The sequence below is a fragment of the Mytilus trossulus genome, chromosome 14, assembly GCF_036588685.1.
Source record: "Mytilus trossulus isolate FHL-02 chromosome 14, PNRI_Mtr1.1.1.hap1, whole genome shotgun sequence".
Taxonomy (NCBI): Eukaryota; Metazoa; Mollusca; class Bivalvia; order Mytilida; family Mytilidae; genus Mytilus; species Mytilus trossulus.
Genome location: NC_086386.1, coordinates 56,505,585 through 56,526,726, shown reverse-complemented (window position 1 = coordinate 56,526,726; position 21,142 = coordinate 56,505,585). Strand labels below are relative to the sequence as shown.

General features: G+C 32.0%; 1 protein-coding gene across 1 annotated transcript in view; it reads right to left on the bottom strand.

The window, feature by feature from the left end:
- Positions 1-20,917, bottom strand: part of LOC134697906 (uncharacterized) — a 37,554-nt gene extending 16,637 nt beyond the window's left edge. The window contains exons 1-5 of the mRNA XM_063560193.1: positions 20,770-20,917; positions 19,851-19,969; positions 15,136-15,223; positions 13,572-13,682; positions 11,914-12,032 (exon numbers count right to left, since the gene is read on the bottom strand). Of these exons, the coding sequence (XP_063416263.1) occupies positions 11,914-12,032; positions 13,572-13,682; positions 15,136-15,223; positions 19,851-19,969; positions 20,770-20,917 (585 nt within the window). The remainder of the gene's footprint in view (positions 1-11,913; positions 12,033-13,571; positions 13,683-15,135; positions 15,224-19,850; positions 19,970-20,769) is intronic.
- Between the last annotated feature and the right edge of the window lie 225 nt (positions 20,918-21,142).

Below are 21,142 nucleotides of genomic sequence, written 5' to 3'. Positions count from 1 at the left end.
TCAGAAATACTGTGAAACTGTACACTCGAGTAGGGGTATTAACCATATGTTGATTCTTAAAAAATTCTATAGAACTTCTAAATATTTTTAAATCTCTGTCTTTTTTTTTAAATTAGTTCTATCAAAACTTTTGATTTTTCAACCCTGTATACCACCCTTCCCCATCTGAAATTGAAAAATCGCCTGACAGAAATAATCTGCAATGCCTTTAAACATAAAAATGGTAGCAAACGCTATAAATTTATTACTTTGTGATATCATAAGGCATATTTTGTTAATAGGGAAAATGTTATACATTCTTTGTTTTTTATTATGTGTTTTTGTACTCTTGTTTATCTGTTTGTTCTTTTTCTTTTTTTAGCCATGACGTAATCAGTTTAATTTCTACTGATGAGTTTGAATGTCTCTCTACTCTATTTCGCCTCTTTTGCTTTAAAAGAGGGACGAAAGATACCAAAGGGACAGTCAAACTCATAAATCTAAAACAAACTGACAACGCCATGGCTAAAAAAAGAAAAAGACAAACAGAAAAACAATAGTACGCATGACACAACAACTAAAGAATAAACAACGCGAACCCCACCAAAAAACTAGGGGTGATATTATGTGCTCCGGAAGGGTAAGCAGATCCTGCTCCACATGTGGCACCTGTCGTGTTGCTTATGTGATTACAAATCAAGTAAAATTGCTTTAACATTTTATTAAATTTGTCTCTGGTTGAAACTGCAATTACTGTTGAGTTATTTTTGCTCCCTCGCGTAAAAGCAAAGCATGAAATAAAACAAACACGGCATTTGAAAAATACGTAGAAAAAAAGAAACCAATCATAAAACTATAAAAAAAAAGTTATTTTATTTTCCTTATAATTAAGAATTACAAGAAACGGTCTCATGCTTGCAGATAAATTCAAGACATGATATTACATGTACATAGTATGATTAATCGTTGGTTGCTACAGGCAAGTAAACATGCAATGAAATCATGTAACAAATAATTGTCAAATGCAAAATAATATATTTTATAATAAAATACTACTAAGCCTCATATTTGCAATGTATGGTTAGAAAAGGGTATACACCATCTTGAAATTATAATGTTTACAATTAAATTGAGAAGTATCATATCAACAGAAATATATAATTATCCTCAATTGAGTTAGAATAAATACAAGTCTGCTAAAAGAGGGATGAAAGATACCAGAGAGACAGTCCAACTCATAAATTGAATATTACTGACAACGCCATGGCTCAAATGACAAAGGCAAACAGACAAACAAAAGTACACATGACACAACAAAGAAAACTAAAGAATAATTAACACGAACCCTACCAAAAACTAGGGGTGATTTCAGGTGCTCCGGAAGTAGATTCTGCTCCACATGTGGCACCCGTCGTACCGCGTGTTGCTCATGTTATAACAAATCCAGTAAACAGTCTAATTCGGTAGGTCACATTCATGAAAGGAATATTCGACATATAATATTACATATAATATGACCCTCCCCTAAATTCCACAGAATATGTCTCTATTGACATTTTCTTAGCATGAAACATTACCTAGGCATATATCCCGTGCCTCTTGTGAAACCAACACAATTGTCTTTAATGACCCTTTCTTTACTTAAACTGAAGATATGATAAAAGAAATTATTCAAAGTAAGTAAGTGCCTGTTGTATGCGGTAAATGGCATGGTGAGCGACAAGGGGCTTTATAGATTATCTTCTTATAACAAACCTAAAAAAGTAAAATATTTTCTAATGCAAAGCAATCTTTAAATTTTGCTGATATAAATAGGCTTTTTATGGTCATTTTTGCTACCTCACGTAAAAGCCTAAAATAAAACAAACACGGCATTTGAAAAATACGTAGAAAAAAAGAAATCAATTATAAAACTATAAAAAAAAGTTATCTAATTTTCTTTATAGTTAAGAATTACAAGAAACGGTTACATGCTTGCAGATAAATTCAAGACATGAAAATTACATGTACATAGTATGATTAATCGTTGGTTGCTACAGGCAAGTAAACATGCAATGAAATCATGTAACAAATAATTGTCAAATGCAAAATTATATATTTTGTAATAAAATACTACTAAGCCACATATTTGCAATGTATAGACTCCCCTGACCAGTGCTCGATAACGACCAGTGCTCGATAATGTGCTACAGAAATGATTTTTTTGTAATGAAAATACAACATTTTTTATTCAATTGTTTTTTTGTATTTAAACCTGAAAAGGGGTTTTACAGGAAATATACATTTCGCATGATCTTAACTTAACGGGAAATTAATAGCAGAAGATGAATCGACAGTGGTGAATCGAAGTTGAAAAGATCGCTCTTGGAATTAAGTTTCAAAAAAAACTTTAACGAAATATTTAGTGGTTAAAAATAACATGGATCGATTGCAAATTCATTAACAATTCAAATGATGTGATTCCTACAGTAATATTCAATTCAATGCATTTGTAACATCAGTTTTTGTCCCCCTAGAGCCCCTATATATTTTCACTTGACCGCCGCCATTTTTATGTAAACAATATATTTGGGGCAAACTTGCTTGTCTTTTCATGTATATTCCGGTTTGGGTGTTTCATTTGTCACTGATGAGCCATGGTACTTGAAATGTTTGTGTACAATCTAAGGAATAATGACCTATGAAAATGATTTTGCAGAGTTTTCATTTTCCAAACAATAAACATTTTGATAAATTTTAGAATCTCTGAATTTCTATGAATATATTACCATTTCAGTAAAATTTAAATGTCAATTATCAGAAAAATGTCCATTTTATCAAATAGACATCATAGTTTTTATTTTATTTTCATTCTGAGGTTTTTAATGCATTATCGAGAACTGGTCAATTTGTTTTCAAATTTGGCATATTTTTAGTACCTGAATCAAGCATGCCCCAAGGTGACATCATGATAGGAATTAAACAACCAATCAGGTCCTTTTATTTCAAATTAGGTCAACTATGATCAAACAAAAGGTCATGAATCAGTTTGCACGATTATGTCAGTAAACAGTAAAAACCAGTGTTAAATTATCGAGCACTGGTCAGTAGAGTCTAGTTATAAAAGGGTATACACCATCTTGAAATTATAATGTTTACAATTAAATTGAGAAGTATCATATCAACAGAAATATATAATTATCCTCAATTGAGTTAGAATAAATACAAGTCTGCTAAAAGAGGGATGAAAGATACCAGAGAGACAGTCAAACTCATTAATTGAATAATACTGACAACGCCATGGCTCAAATGAAAAAGACAAACAGACAAACAATAGAACGCATGACACAACAAAAAAAACTAAAGAATAAGCATCACGAACTCTACCAAAAAATAGGTGTGATTTCAGGTGCTCCGGAAGGGTAAGCAGATCTTGCTCCCCATGTGGCACCCGTCGTACCGCGTGTTGCTCATGTTATAACAAATCCGGTAAATAGTCTAATTCGGTAGGTCACATTCATGAAAGGGATATTCGACATATAATATGACATATAATATGACCCTCCCCTAAATGCCACTGAATATATCTCTATTGACACTTTCTTAGCATGAAACATTACCTAGTCATATAATATCCCGTGCCTCTTGTGAAAACAAAAAAAATGTCTTTAATTATCCTTTCTTTACTTAAACTGCTGATATGATAAAAGAAATTAATATTAAAAATAATAAATTGCCTTTTGTATGCAGTAAATGGCATGGTGAGCGACAATTGACTAAATATATCCTCTTCTTATAATAAACCTTAAAATAGAATGATTTGTTTTTTAATGTAAAGCAAACTTTGCTGATAAAATAAGGGTTTTGATGGTCACTTCAAAATTTGTTGATAGGTATTTCCGTTTTTTTTTTATCTATGAGTTTGACTGTCCCTTTGGTATATTTCTCCTTTCCTTTATCGATTAACAATATCATCAAACAGATACTGGAAATGTAGTAGGAGTGCATATGCAATGAGACATAAAGGCAACAGTAGTATACCGCTGTTCAAAACTCATAAATCCATGGACAAAAAACTAAATCGGGGTAACAAACCAAAACCGAGCGACACGCATTAAATATAAGAGGAGAACAACGACACAACACCGAAACGCAACACACACAGAAACAGACTAATCATCAGACAAAACACCACGAGAATAACAAATGTAACATGAAAACCAAATACATGAATTTGGGATAGACAAGTACCGTGCCACGTCTTGACAACTCTCTATCCAAGTTATAATTTGTAAAATAAACATTACAAGACATGATTCTGATTTATAAGATACTAGTAGTCTTTTTAATCAGATTAGAGTTAACGCGAACGTCGCGTTTTGAGATTTAAAGGTTTTAACGTGTAATTATGTAGATTGACATACATATGTTATAATAATTTATCTGATAAAGATTTGAAAATGACTTGTTCTGTATTTAGATATGTACCAGGACGAACTTATTACTTATTCTCTATTGAGATATTTACTAGGACGATCTAAATAAACCTTTGCTGTACTAAGATATATACCAGGACGAACAGAGCACTTATTCTGTACTAAGACATGTACCAGGAAGACCTACAGCTGTAAGTACAGAAATGTAAAGCTTTGAAACATTCAGTTTTAACACTTATGATGCATGTATAGAATGAAATGTTGTTTTCAGATTAAGGAAGTTGGCATATTTCGTTAAACAAATAGAAAAGAAAATAGAGCATCAGACAACTATCAATCTGTTATGAGACAGACTGTCTCAATTGAAAATATGAGTATTTGTTAATTTAGTCTTGCTAATAATTTTGGTAATGTATAATTTACAGGTTTATCTATGTATTATAGTTTTAAGCAATATGTTCACATTGTAATCAAAAAGCAATTACTCCAAAAAGAAGTCGTCTGGCAATTATGGGAACCTTGGACATTTTTTTTATAAACATCATACCAAAATTATGATTGGGAGAAACTTTGATTAAATTTAGTAAGTGGTTTCAGAGGGGGAGATTTTGATAAGATATTCATCAAAAAGTAAAATATGGTAAAAAATCGTGTTGAAAGGTCAATAAGGAGTCGACTGACTTCTTTAGATATATTGTCTTCCTGATATTTGTGTATGATTAAAGCTTCTTTCACGTCCCATTTATGGGCATTATGTTTTCTGGTCTGTACGTCCGTCCGTTTCTTCGTTCGATCGTTCGATCGTCCGTTAACCAGTTCGTACGTTTTATCATCAAACTAAAGAATAAGCATCACGAACTCTACCAAAAAATAGGTGTGATTTCAGGTGCTCCGGAAGGGTAAGCAGATCTTGCTCCCCATGTGGCACCCGTCGTACCGCGTGTTGCTCATGTTATAACAAATCCGGTAAATAGTCTAATTCGGTAGGTCACATTCATGAAAGGGATATTCGACATATAATATGACATATAATATGACCCTCCCCTAAATGCCACTGAATATATCTCTATTGACACTTTCTTAGCATGAAACATTACCTAGTCATATAATATCCCGTGCCTCTTGTGAAAACAAAAAAAATGTCTTTAATTACCCTTTCTTTACTTAAACTGTTGATATGATAAAAGAAATTAATATTAAAAATAATAAATTGCCTTTTGTATGCAGTAAATGGCATGGTGAGCGACAATTGACTAAATAGATCCTCTTCTTATAATAAACCTTAAAATAGAATGATTTGTTTTTTAATGTAAAGCAAACTTTGCTGATAAAATAAGGGTTTTGATGGTCACTTCAAAATTTGTTGATAGGTATTTCCGTTTTTTTTTATCTATGAGTTTGACTGTCCCTTTGGTATATTTCTCCTTTCCTTTATCGATAAACAATATCATCAAACAGATACTGGAAATGTAGTAGGAGTGCATATGCAATGAGACATAAAGGCAACAGTAGTATACCGCTGTTCAAAACTCATAAATCCATGGACAAAAAACTAAATCGGGGTAACAAACCAAAACCGAGCGACACGCATTAAATATAAGAGGAGAACAACGACACAACACCGAAACGCAACACACACAGAAACAGACTAATCATCAGACAAAACACCACGAGAATAACAAATGTAACATGAAAACCAAATACATGAATTTGGGATAGACAAGTACCGTGCCACGTCTTGACAACTCTCTATCCAAGTTATAATTTGTAAAATAAACATTACAAGACATGATTCTGATTTATAAGATACTAGTAGTCTTTTTAATCAGATTAGAGTTAACGCGAACGTCGCGTTTTGAGATTTAAAGGTTTTAACGTGTAATTATGTAGATTGACATACATATGTTATAATAATTTATCTGATAAAGATTTGAAAATGACTTGTTCTGTATTTAGATATGTACCAGGACGAACTTATTACTTATTCTCTATTGAGATATTTACTAGGACGATCTAAATAAACCTTTGCTGTACTAAGATATATACCAGGACGAACAGAGCACTTATTCTGTACTAAGACATGTACCAGGAAGACCTACAGCTGTAAGTACAGAAATGTAAAGCTTTGAAACATTCAGTTTTAACACTAATGATGCATGTATAGAATGAAATGTTGTTTTCAGATTAAGGAAGTTGGCATATTTCGTTAAACAAATAGAAAAGAAAATAGAGCATCAGACAACTATCAATCTGTTATGAGACAGACTGTCTCAATTGAAAATATGAGTATTTGTTAATTTTGTCTTGCTAATAATTTTGGTAATGTATAATTTACAGGTTTATCTATGTATTATAGTTTTAAGCAATATGTTCACATTGTAATCAAAAAGCAATTACTCCAAAAAGAAGTCGTCTGGCAATTATGGGAACCTTGGACATTTTTTTTATAAACATCATACCAAAATTATGATTGGGAGAAACTTTGATTAAATTTAGTAAGTGGTTTCAGAGGGGGAGATTTTGATAAGATATTCATCAAAAAGTAAAATATGGTAAAAAATCGTGTTGAAAGGTCAATAAGGAGTCGACTGACTTCTTTAGATATATTGTCTTCCTGATATTTGTGTATGATTAAAGCTTCTTTCACGTCCCATTTATGGGCATTATGTTTTCTGGTCTGTACGTCCGTCCGTTTCTTCGTTCGATCGTTCGATCGTCCGTTAACCAGTTCGTACGTTCGTCCCACCTCAGGTAAGATAACAATAAAAGGGAAATAATTTTAAAGCGGATGATGAATTCCTACAAATGCAATTTGAAACGTTGGGGAGGGGGCTTTCAAAACAATATTCAATTGAGTAGAAAAATAAAGATGTCAAGTATATACATTTGATAATGAAACAACCATATCGTATATTGCGTTTGATTCAACTTTTTACTGTAGAATCTGCATCTATTATTTCATTATTTTATCCTTCACGTCGGAAGCCTAACGTGAGGAAATATGGTTTGTAACAAATACGCAGAATATATTAACACGTTATAGAGTATGAAAACTTATTATCTTATTTTCTGAATAATCATAAATGACAAGAAAAGGTTTCTCGCTTGCAAATTAATGTAGAAATAACGAACATGTTTTTAGACATGAAAATAGCATAGTATGATCGATTGTGTGTTTCCTGAGGCAAGTTTTTATCAGGTTCATGATATCAAATCATGTAACTAAAAGTTGTTAACTGCACAATCAAATAGTTTAAGATAGAATACTACTTATCCATATCTTTATAGTTAGAAAAGGTCAACAACATTTGCAAATGAAGTACATAAATTAATTGAGTAGCAAACAATTGACAAAAAGATTGAATAGTCCTCAATTGAATTCAAATAAATACAAGACTGCCAAATTGACATGTTATATTACCCCCCCCCCCCCTTAACACCATAAAAAGTGTCGCTATAGAATTTTTCTTTAGTTAAGGGGGCTAGCGGGTCTAAATCAAATTTTTTATTTAATATAAGATTTCTCTATATTTTTCTATAAACGAACTTAATAAGGCCGTTTGTTTTCTCGTTTGAATTGTTTTACATTTTCTTATCGGGGCCTTTTATAGCTGACTATGCGGTAAAGGCTTTGCTCATTGTTGAAGACCGTACGGTGACCTATAGTCATCATACCACATCTTCTTTTTTATATTTTATCTTATACTTAATAGAAAAATGAAATAAACAAATGGGGTCACTGTTCATTTACGCTCACAATCTGCCTTCAAAAGAAGCAAATATTTTTGTTAATGTCCTTTTTTCTGTTCAACTAGTCACATGCTAGTAGGAGAAATAGCAGTAATATCGAAATAAAAAAGAACGAAATTACAATTATTTAGTTTATGTACAGCTTATTCGATAACAAAAATGAAAAGGTCACCGATGAATTAAAAAAGTATTTCAATTTTAATGCCAAAAATAGCAGTTTACCCTCAAACGGAGATAATTTGGAGTTTTTTCAATGATATCTACATTTTAAAAGTCAACTGGGGCAAACACGAATTGATTTTTTTGAATGAGTGTACCATATGATAAAGTAACAACTACTGAATATAATTAATACAGTTTGTAATGAAAAATAAATGTTCAATTTTTTCTGAAAACCTTATATTCGCGAGCCTCCTTTAAAACATCAACTACTGATGTGGGTCCTACTTCTAGGCCCCATAAAACAGTGTCTCTATCGATCTTAAGCTTTCTTTTGCATATAACATTACCTGCAAATATGACATTGCCTTACTGCCCCTAGTCACAATAGAAAATCAGGTGATCCGCAGGACGAAGCTTTATACGACTGCAGAGTTCGAACTCTGAACACTTGGGGCAAGTATGGACACAACATTCAAGCTTGATAAATCTCTGAATTTGGATTGTGATTAAATAGTTGACACAATATAGGTTTCTGACACAGAACGAATGTGGTCTAAGAACTTAAACTTAAAAATTTATTAAATTGGACATTTACTTATTATAATTATGGTCCAATATTCAAAATCTAAATACATGGTTATATTCAGCATATTATAGAACCCAATAATTTAATTTTAGATGAAATAAAATAATGTTCAATTTTACACCATTTAGACCTCAATGTTGACCAATTTGATAACCAGGCCCAAGTATTAAAACTCTAAATACGTGGTTAGATTCAGCATATTGAAGAACCCCATATCTTCAATTTTTGTTGAAATCAAACAAATTTTAATTTTTGGACCTCGATGACCAACTTGAAAACTGGGCCATAATCAAAAATCTAAGTACATGTTAAGATTCAGCATGTCAAACAACCCCAATAATTCAACTTTTGTTAAAATCAAACTAAGTTTAATTCTTGACCCTTTGGACCTTAATAGAGACCAATTTGAAAACAGGACAAAAAATGAAGAATCTAAATACACGGTTAGATAAGGCATATCATTTTTTGATGAATCGAACGCAGTTTAATTTTGGACCCTTCTGCCCCTTTTTTCCTAAACTGATGGGACCAAAACTCCAAAAATCAATCCCAACCTATATTTTTTTAAATAATTTTGTTATAAGGTACTTGTATAGAGTTATGGGAACGGAAATATTTGTTTCAAAAATCATAGTACGAGAACAGAAGTGAAATTTTATAGTCATATCAAATGCTTATTAAAATTGGTATGTATTAAAAATAGAGAGACGAGATATAACACTAAATAAGTAAAAATAATTGGTATGTTTTTGTCACTTTTTGAAACCGATAGATTGCATATAATCGCTTATATCCATTTCATTTGTGCTTTGGATGATACGTGTCGTCTCATTGGCATTTATCCCACATTTCCTTATTTTTATATTAAAGAGAATGGAGGAATAATTGCTATTGGTTGATCAAGGCTACACAAATTAAATAACATATACAATTTGATTTTAGTTTATTTCTTTTTTTCGCCAAGGATAAGAAATAGTCTTCCATTGGAAAATAACAAAGACTACATACACTTCTATGGACAGGTTTGCTGAAAGTAAAAAAAAAAAACGTGATATATATATTTTCAATCTCAAAATTGTTCTAAATAATAACGATGTTCTTATCCCAAGTAGAAAACCCTAGCCGTATTTGGCACAACCTTTTTAAACTTTTGATCCTCAGTGCTGTACAATTTTATGCTTGTTTTGACTTTCGAACTTTTATATCTGGGCGGCACTGGTAAGTCTTGTGTGGACGAGGCGTGCTTCCAGCGTTTTGCATTTTAAACTTGGAGGCTATTGTTAGCTATTATTCATGTTTGTCTTTGTCTAATATGTTCTCCTTTTAATTTGTATTATAGTTCTGTAATTGTATGTTGTCATTTTAGTATTATAGTTAGCATTGACATTAAAGCTGGAGGTTTGGCATGCCACAAAACCAGGTTCAACCCATAATTTTTGTCTTTTAAAATGTCCTATACCAAGTCAGGAACATGGCCATTGTTATATTATCGATTGTATGTTGTCATTTTAGTATTATAGTTAGCATTGACATTAAAGCTGGAGGTTTGGCATGCCACAAAACCAGGTTCAACCCATAATTTTTGTCTTTTAAAATGTCCTATACCAAGTCAGGAACATGGCCATTGTTATATTATAGTTCGTTTCTGTGTGTGTAACATTTTAACGTTGGGTTTCCGTTTTGTCGTTTGTTTTCTCTTATATTTGAGTGTGAATTCACATTACTATAAGATGTGTCACGGTACTTTTCTATCCCAAATTCATGTATTTGGTTTTGATGTTATCTTTGTTATTCTCATCCGATTTAGTCTAATGGTTATTCAGTTTCTCAGTTAGTTTCATTTTAATGTTGTGTCGTTGTTCTCCTCTTATGTTTAATGCGTTTCCCTCAGTTTTAGTTTGTTACGCCAATTTTGTTTTTTGTCCATCGATTTACGAGTTTGAACAGCGGGATACTACTGTTGCCTTTATCTAAGCTAAAATAAAAACATATGTTACATAAGCTCATATGAATAAACTGAAATGAAATGTTTAAAAATATTTAACCAATATAGTCAAAAGTAAATTTGTTGATACTTTTTCTAGAAAAAAGAATTTAAAAGGTTTTTTTCTGAATCATTCAGACAAATACAGAACATTCATTACCATGATCAATATGACGGGTGTCATTTGTCGAGCAGGAATTGCTTACTCTTTAGTTACAATTCCGTTATGCCTGTTTGCTTGCTTTTTGCTTGTTTGTTTATTTTTATGTAACAGTAGGGGTTGGAGAAGTTCTTTGTAGCTGATAGACAGTTGTTTTTGTTGTTGTTAGTTTTTGTGTTTTTTTGCCATGGTTTCGTCTGTTTCTTTTCGACATATTTAACAATAAACTGCGTTTGGAATAACCGAATTTCCAGTTATTTTTATATTCACCGATTCAAAATACCAAAGCCTGCAAAGTTTTAATCATGGAGAGATTTATTGGTCAAATGTTAATTTCCTTTTGAGATTCAAATTATTGAACAGCTAGTAAATGTTATATTAGTGTTTAGCATTCTTCAGTTGAAGATAGGTACTGTCGTAAGTTTTATATTAACTTATTATACTCACTTCAGCTAAGAATTTCAGACCAAAAAAAGTAAGATATCGTTACCAATTCAATACTGTAAATTCAGAAATTATTGCAATGTTTTCATTATTGAGAAAAATATGACAGGGTTATCATCGCAATAAATAAACCTACATTTAGATTTTTTTTCTTTGAATCCAACAGGAATTTTCTGAATATCGCAAAAATTTAAATATCATTTAAGTCTAAAATGACAAATTCGCAATAATAAATGCACGCAATGATTTCTGAATTAACAGTAATCTTTACAATGTTCCCGCTTCGTTTACAATATTACACTGATAGTGATTATTTGTTTTGCACGAACTTTAGTATAAATGTACACGAGTAATCTTCCTCCAGCATGTTTAAAAAGAAACAAAAGATATGTTCAATATTAGAAATGAAAATCAAAAGAATGTTCATACTAACCCTTGGCAATTCGCAAATATATCGATATGTGCTATAACAGTCATCCAAATCCCAGTTCCACAAATTTGAATCTGGATCCAATTCTATTTCAACACAGTCTTCGTTATCGTTACCCTCTGCTGAAAAAATGAAAAACAAAATTTGTTTATATAAGTGTTTAATAACGTACAGAAATACACAATTGAATTACAGAAAAAACATGGGTCTCAAGTACACGGATGTCTCACTCACAAAACATTTTCTATGTACAGGGGACCATGAAATTGGAGTAAAAACTCTAATTTGGCATCACATGAGAAAGATCATATCAAAGAGTACATGTGTGCTAAGTTTCAAGTTGATTAAACTTCTACTTCATCAAAATCTATCTTGATCAAAACCTTTAGTTTGATTTGGGACAGACGAACGAACGGTACGACGGACGAACGGACGAACGGGCGCACAAACGCGAAGCTGTCAACCAACTTATATTCGCGAGTGATTTATTTTAGCGAGTAGAAATACATAGTGAATATAAATCGTCGCGAATTTGTTCAAATTAGACTTAAACTCATGAAGTAATTTTAGAATCGACAAATTGGATCGCTGCGAAATGGAATAGAATAGGCTAAACGCGAAATAAAGTATCCGCGAAATAAGTTGATTTACAGTATTAGAAAGGACAACTTGAATCGACGTTTTATAGTCACAATAACGAATGGTTTGACATTTTTGTATTTCAACTCACTGTCACCATGTATGGTTTTATTATTGTTTTACCCAAGGCACTGATGGCCCTAAATTGCATCCAAACTGTTTGATCCATTGCCAATAGTCCATTTGCTAATTACCAATTTGATGCTATTATTACACACTTTTTAAAACAAATTCCTTCCCTTTGTCAATCGTAGACTGGTTCCATACCAGACAAGATGTCCTTTTGCCAATGCAAAGCATGATAAATTAAAAGTGATGTAACGGCGGTTTAACTAATTTTTCATGAAAAAAAATTCTGATGTCAAAAGTATTTAGCTAAACAACAAATTGATGTAATTTAAAGATTTTAAAACCTTATAGATTACTCACATTACGCACAGGTAAATTTGCTTTGTCTGCTAGTTCTCCATTGTAAATAAAAAATAATGTCCGTCATAAGGGAGACAACCAAATTAGGGATCTCTAATTACAGGGTCAATATCGGGAATTGGCAAATAGCCTATTGTAAACGGATAGTGCGGCTTGCATACGAAATAATACGGCAGTACTATGATGAAGATTTTCCCTCGCCATACGTTCATTAGTAAATTATAAATCAGTAAACTTGTTCGTTGTTGTTTTCTTTTAGTTTCTTTTTGTGAATCTACTGGCATTTAAAGTTCTTTTGTTATTTTAGGTAAACTGATCGTTTTTCTAGTCTGGTGACTATTTAAGACTGCTTGCTGTTGAAGACATAATGTAGATTTCAGTACGTCTACTATTTTTGTCTAAGTGGGTCATTATTTATTTGACATACATGTATATCTTTCATCTTTTTCATTTATATATCATAAACTCTAACTCTTTTGAGTTTTTCTTCATAAGTGTTGAATTATTCCTTGATTACACATCCAATAACCTCGGGCAATAAATCTTAGAAACAAAAAATTTTAAACTACATAATTTTTGAAGCTGAAACTCACCTTCTCCAAATGGAACTTTATCATTCAAATAAACACCATTGTCAACGACAAATACAAAATTTTTGTCATGAGTAGGACTATGTGCGCCAGTCCATATATCTACGTCACTTGCTTAAGAAGAATAGAAGCATTATTATTAGCGTAGGAATATTATTTATACAATTCAGCTACACAATATAGAGTTATAAGAAATACGAATTAATTCGACACTACATAAGTTTTCACCCACACAGTTGTGTAAATCGATACCCTTCAACTTAAATTCTTTAGCCAGCCTACAACTAAAATTCAAGGTCATCAAATTATTTTGAGTTTCAGAGGTGAGGAAACAAATATCAATGCATCTTTTAACAAAAATATGTATGGTACGACATGAAATAAATATCAGTTCAATAACTTTCAGTTCTAGAATTTCTATATTATTAGAATCAGTTTAGAAGTACGCCATTTTGTTTTAAACCGGAAGAGACTTTGATAAAACTGGAAGTGGTTCATTATCTCCGGTTTAAAACCAAATGGCGTACTTCTAAACTGATTCTAATAATATAAAGTTTCCATATGCTTTTGTTTAAATATCGATTGCATTTCTGTTAATATTGGCCAAGCAATTTCCCATAGAAACTCCTGTAACGGCTAAAATTGAACCACTTTTACTATGAAGTTTTGAAAAAAAAATATCTTTCTAGAATTGATAGTTCACATGCACTACAATTGTTTGAAACAAAAACAGATGTCGTTATTCATGAGGCGATTCACAATTTACCATGGGGGTTTCCTTGTTTATTTACCATGTTAACATTGGAAGATAGATAAGAAATTCGACACAAAAGTACGCCATAAGATCACCATCAGTATACAGAAAAGACGAAAATGGCATCGGATGCAGATACCCAACAAACTGAGTCGGAACCTTGACCAGAATTTGATTCAAAAAACTGACTCAGATTATGATAGTTTCATTTTTTGCAAACCACTCCTTTTTTCTCAATCGACATCCCAAAAAAATAACACATGAATTAATGTGGTTCAATTCCTATCTGCAGATCCAACATTATTTTTGATTTGGGAATTTAGTCATTTCAAAGCAAAATTTAAAAAAAAATCGGTACTTAATTTTGACTAACAACTATTCCTAGTATTTAACAAAGGTTCGTGACACTTCCTTTATAGTTGCCCTATTTCGCCTTTGGCTAAGTATAAAAAAAGGGACGAAAGATACAAAAGGGATAGTCAGAATAAACAACACGAACCCCCACCAAAAACTATAAGATACCTCGATTCGAGCATAAAAACAGAAACATTAAACAGAGAAGAAACATTTCAAAGGGGTAACCTTATTCGGAAGTCCATGATCTCTCTATCTTTTACGTTATGCTGGCAGTAAAATTGTTGACAAAAAGCTATGTGCCTCGATGCCTGTATTTAAATAATATATAAAAGATTTGTATTCATTTTTACATAGAATAAGTATGTGAGAGTGCTTTGTCAATGAATACATTGCATTACCGATATTGTGTATCATCTGAAAATGAATTAAATAATCAATTATTTACTGATAACTCACCAAAACCAAATGTATTTCTTACAGCATCAGCTTCTTCTTTTGTATTGGGCCTCCATAGGTAGGCTCCTGCTGTCGAGGAACATATCTTCTACAATTTACAACAAGACACGTGTGCAGTCTCCACATTTAAACTTATTTCTACATACAACAACCAATAATATCTTATGTTTTGCCGCAAGGGAGTTCACTTCTCAGTTTCAAAGTAATTAACTTTTCAAAACACAAGTTTATATTCATAGGGGATTATTAAAGAAATCCGAAGAGCAAAAAAAATACATAGGTCACCGTGCTTGCTTTCGCGATATTACCGATTGAAATTTTGGCTGGAAAATATTCTCTCTTGACTTTTCATAGCTTTATCATTGACAAGTTGAAGTTCTAAAAAACTGTTGAAAAGTAATTAAAATTTCATTAGACTAAAACAAATGGCTTATCAATATACATGTAAAAGATTTACAAAAAGAAAAATGGGGGTCACCGGGTGAATTTTTTCAGTGCAATCAAATGAATAAAACCAGAGGGCCCGAGAACACAGTTATTTCGTAGTTCATTTCTTTTAGACAATAAATTCAAATTAAAAAAATCGCACCTGCTCTTTCTCAAAAATATTTTAACAGTGTAGTGTACTACCAGTGAGACAAATAATATCAAAATTATAGAAACTTCTCCCAGCTCTAACTCAAAATATTGACAATTCTGTGTTAAGGGGGTGTAAAATTCAGTTTGACAGCTTCAGACGTGATACAGTTTGCCCTTTTAGAACTGGACCAATTCACTACTTAACATACAGTTTCAGCACCCAATTTTTTTTGACATGTAATTACATCCCCCTACTTAATATTTCATGCATTTACTATAAAGAAATAAATGAAGAAAGTGTATTTAATAAAAGATGCAAGTTATACACTGTTTACACTAGGGACGATATTCGTAGACAACGAAAACCAAAGGACGATTACTGTGTCCTTGGACCAGAGGATTCCGAAAATCTGACAAGAAATCTAAAACATGACAAGCCATCTTCCTTAAATTGGAAAAGATTGATCAGCAATGCCGCAGCTTTTTACAACAGTATCGGTATTGCGAGTATTGCTTACAACATGTTTCGGTTATTATATTTTGTTTGACTAAACATAACTTCAAATGCATTGCTATAGTGATATTAACCTCCTTTGTCGTTTCATTTCCTTTGCAATAACCCGAATGGTTGAAACACTCAATATCGACATGAATGGCGGGAAAGTTGCTGAATTGTTCGTGTTGGCTTTAAAAAAATCATTACATTAATTCACTACAAAAACAAGAGTGGGTTGCTGATATTTATGTTTTTCAATTTATTCAAAGCGAATATTCTCTTATGTTTATTTACGTATTTTGTTTTCTATCGCTAAACATTGTCGCCAACATTGAAATGATAATAAATACAGGTTGATTTTTTTAAATGGAACCGAGTATGCATGGATTAGATTTTAAACATTTTTTCATTGATATCAAATTATTCTCTATTCATTCTTAATAATTCCAAAAATTGCATTCGTGGAACAGCATTTTCTAGATAAACATTGGGTTCGAGAAAGATTTTTGCTAAAAACTAATATGGAAAAGGATTTTATGCTAGGCGTAAGTGTTATATTTTTTGTTAAAACTCCGTCTGGACGAGAAACAGCTGTAAAAATAAACCAAATATAAATTAAAAACCAATTGTTCAAAGAACAATTGAAGGTCTTTCCACCAATAAGGATCTATTTTTATATGAAAATATTAAAATTCAGTTGAAAATGTCAGTTCCTATGGCTTAATGATGTATAAATATGAATTTCAAGCAAAGCTCAAAATCTAGAAAGTCCAATTAACCTATGACCTTGATCTCAATTTCAAGGTCATAAACCAAGGATCCTAAATCAAAAGACCCTAGGTCTGTATTATTTATGTTTCATGAGTAATATCACTTTATGCATAATTCTAAATATAAGAGGGGCAAAAACTCCCATCCAATCCACCCTTCCAATCAAAATTTCTAAGTAACGACATGTAGCAACTAACAATTTAGTAAAAATAATTTGTCAAAATCTTAGAAAGTTAATGAAAATAAGTGAAAATAAGCCAAAAATAAAAATTTAGAATTTTACCTTGACCTTTGACCTTGACCTAATTTTCATTTTTTGGGACCAAGGATCTTAAATCAAAAGACCCTAGGTCTCTATCACTTATGGTTTACTAGTTAGAAATGCATATCACTTATATCATAAATAAAAGGGGGGATAACTTTCATATGGAGTTAGCGAATAGCTTCGGTCAAAATGAAACAGAACATCCTGAGGATATAACGAGCGATTTGGGAAAATAAATTTGTCGGTTTCTTATACGGTTGCGAAGCATTAGTGATAACAAGAAAAACAGTGTTCGGGGAGATAACTCTTATTTGGGAAAGTATTCGGTTAAGCAGAGTTGGTTTCAAAAGCGTATAAAGTGTTCGATATCACATTTCAAAAATCTAAGCGACATCTTGCGAAACAAAAAAACAGCAAAGGAATAAAATTATGCGGAAGAAAAAAAAAAAATTAAAAACTAATTGTTCAGAGAACAATTGAAGGTCTTTCCACTGAAAACAATGTATTTTAATATGAAAGTTGTAAAATTAAGTTTAAAATGTCATTTCAATCGTCAACTATTGTACGCTGATTCCAGAAATATATGGTTTCTATACAATATTTTTTAAATAAGGGAGATAATTTGTTACTTCCGGTTTGAAAAAATGTTACTTCCGATAATATTTGAATATTTGATTGACACTGATTCCAAAAAGATCAGGTTCTATATACTTTGTTATTAATAAAGTACAAAAAATAGCTACTTCCGGTTTACACAAGGTCACTTCCGGTTGTTTTTATCAAGGTTAAATGGTTTGATAACTTTTGCCAAAAGTCTCATGGCTTTATCATGTATACATATGAGCTGAAAGCAAAGGTCAAAAACTAGAACGTCAAATTAATCTATGACCTTGAAATCAATTTCATGGTCATAAACCAAGGACCTCAAATCAAAAGACCATAAGTCTTATTTATAGTTGGTTAATGAGTTATATCACCATACGCGTATTACCAAATATCTAAGCGACATATTGCGAAACAAATGTTTATCGCAAGCACAAAATTAGGCGGAAGAAAAAAAAATTAAATTAAAAACCAATTGTTCAGAGAACAATTGAAGGTCTTTCCACTAGTAAAGATCTATTTTGATATTGATATAGTAAAAATCAGTTAATAATATTAGTTCCTATGGCTTTATGATGTATTTATATGAATTTAAAGAGAAGGTCAAAATCTAGAACGTCCTATTAACCTATGACCTTAGCCTCAATTTCAAGGTCGCAAACCAAAGACCTCAAATCAAAAGTCTTATTTATAGTTGGTTAATGAGTTATATCACCATACGCGTATTTTTTAATACAAGAGGGGAGAAAACTCCCTTTTACGTTCAACGTACCCTGCAATCAATATTTGCGTGTAAAGACATGTCGCAACAAACAATTTAAGTAAAATAGTTTGTCGTTATCTTATACAGTTTCTGGAAATAAGAGAGAATAAGCCAAATTCAAAAATTAGAATATGAACTTGACCTTTGACCTAGACCTAATTTTCATTTTTTTGGACCAAGGACCTCAAATCAAAAGATCCTAGGTCTCTAGCACTTATGGTTTACAAGATAGAAATGCATATCACTTATATCAAATGCATAAGGGGAAATAACTCTCATATGGAGCGTTCATATCACTTATGTCAAAATAGGACAAATCATGCCAAGGATATAATGAGCAATTTTGTAAAATAAATTTGTCATAATATTTAACAGTTGCGAAGGAGTTGCGCTCACAAGGAAAACAGTGTTTGGGGAGATAACTCCTACAAAGAAAAGTATTCGTTTACGCAGGCTAAATTTCAAAAGCGCATAAATTTTTCGATATCATATACCAAATATCTTAGCGACATATTGCGAAACAAATGTTTATCGCAAGAACAAAATTAGGCTGAAGAAAAAAAAATTAAAATTAAAAACCAATTGTTCTCTGAAGGTCTTTCCACTGAAAACAATGTTTTTTCATATAATAGTTGTAAAATTAAAATTAAAATGTCATTTCAATCGTCAACTGCTAGGTTATTGTGCGCTCATTCCAGAAATATATGGTTTCTATACAATATTTTTTTAAATAAGGGAGATAATTTGTTACTTCCGGTTTGAAAAATGTTACCTCCGATTATATTTGAATATTTAATTGACACTGATTCCAAAAAGATCTATATACTTTTTTTATTAATAAAGTACAAAAAATAGCTACTTCCGGTTTACACAAGGTCACTTCCGGTTGTTTTTTTCAAGGTTAAATGGTTTGATACCTTTCGCCAAAAGTCTCATGGCTATATCATGTATACCTGCTGAAAGCAAAGGTCAAAAACTAGAACGTCAAATTAATCTATGACCTTGAGATCAACTTCAAGGTCATAAACCAAGGACCTCAAATCAAAAGACCATAGGTCTTAATTATAGTTGGTTAATCTCCCCAAAAGAGGCGTGGCTTGTATTTACAAAAAGCAACCTTGAACATTCAAAATACACTGACATTATAATTTCAATTTCACATTAATAACATTCGTTATCATCCTATTTAAACAAAAGCCTACTGTTATTAAATCTGAAACAACATAAAACATACTCACCTGAGCATTACCCCACGTTTGTTCAGTGTCTCCATCACTGTAGAAGTAACAACTAGTTCTAGCAGATTCGTCATTTAAAAGCCTATATCCTCCAGGGCAATTTGTTGGAACACAGGGTGCTGTTCAAATGACATAAAAAGAATTTTATTATTCAAATGACCAGCAACAACATAATGTTAAATTGGTACATAAAGAAACATTAATGTAAAATATACCAAATACACATGATGCACATGATGCCAAATAAATTTAATTGAATATCTTTCACATGTAAAAACTCTTTAATGTGAGATAAAACATGGAACGAAGATGTCAAAGACAAAAAAAAGATGTATCTACCCCCCACCCCCCCCCCCCAAAAAAAAAGGCAAACTTATTTAAAAATTAAAGAGGAACGGCTAGTTTGACATGAAGAGACGTATAATTTTAATATCTAAGAGCCAACTGTATTGACTAATGTCATTTAAGAAACCAGTGAAGAAGTGGCGAATGACTTTTTTTACGTTTTTGGTGCCAGTTATGAACCGGAAGTCACTTTTCTGTAATAATGGATAGCCCATCGTACTTAAGGACATGGAATTAACTATTTATCCCAACATACATTGGACTAAACCTACAACACAGCTTTCAAAGGATTCACGAAGTGTAGGTAGTTTGATATGAAGCCGTTTGTAAAATGAGCGGTGGCCATCTTGACAATATAAAAAAATAATTAATGGCCAGCGGCTCTTTTTTATTTATTATAATTTATTCTACCTTTGTACCGAATTGTAAGCTTGTATCACGTTTCGCAAAATTATAATCTCCAGCTTAGTAATCACAAGCAGTCATCATTCTTGGTTTGTCGTTGGCTAAAACTGCAATTTGATATCTCCACAAAATTTCCGAAGATAAAGGTTCATTGAACATTGATACTTACCTGGTGCAGGTGCAGGTGTCGGTGCAGGTGTTGGTGCAGGTGTTGGTGCAGGTGCTGGTGGAGCTGCCGGAACAATTATTTTCACATCGGGTCTTGGTGCAACAGGTCTTGGCACAACACTTGGTCCACTAGTTACAGTACTTTGCATAGTCAACATTCCTATTGCCACCAAGAGTATTGCAATCGACACAAAAGGGGTGGGAAGAAACCCAAAACCTAATCCTGTGTTTAACCCACTATCACCTACTAAATTAAATCTGGTTTATGTAAATGAAAAATAAATGATTTATTTACGAAACGCATGATCTTTGTATTTGATAGAATCTAAGTTTGCCTTTGGCGAATTAGTTTGTCATATTTTTCACATTTGCAA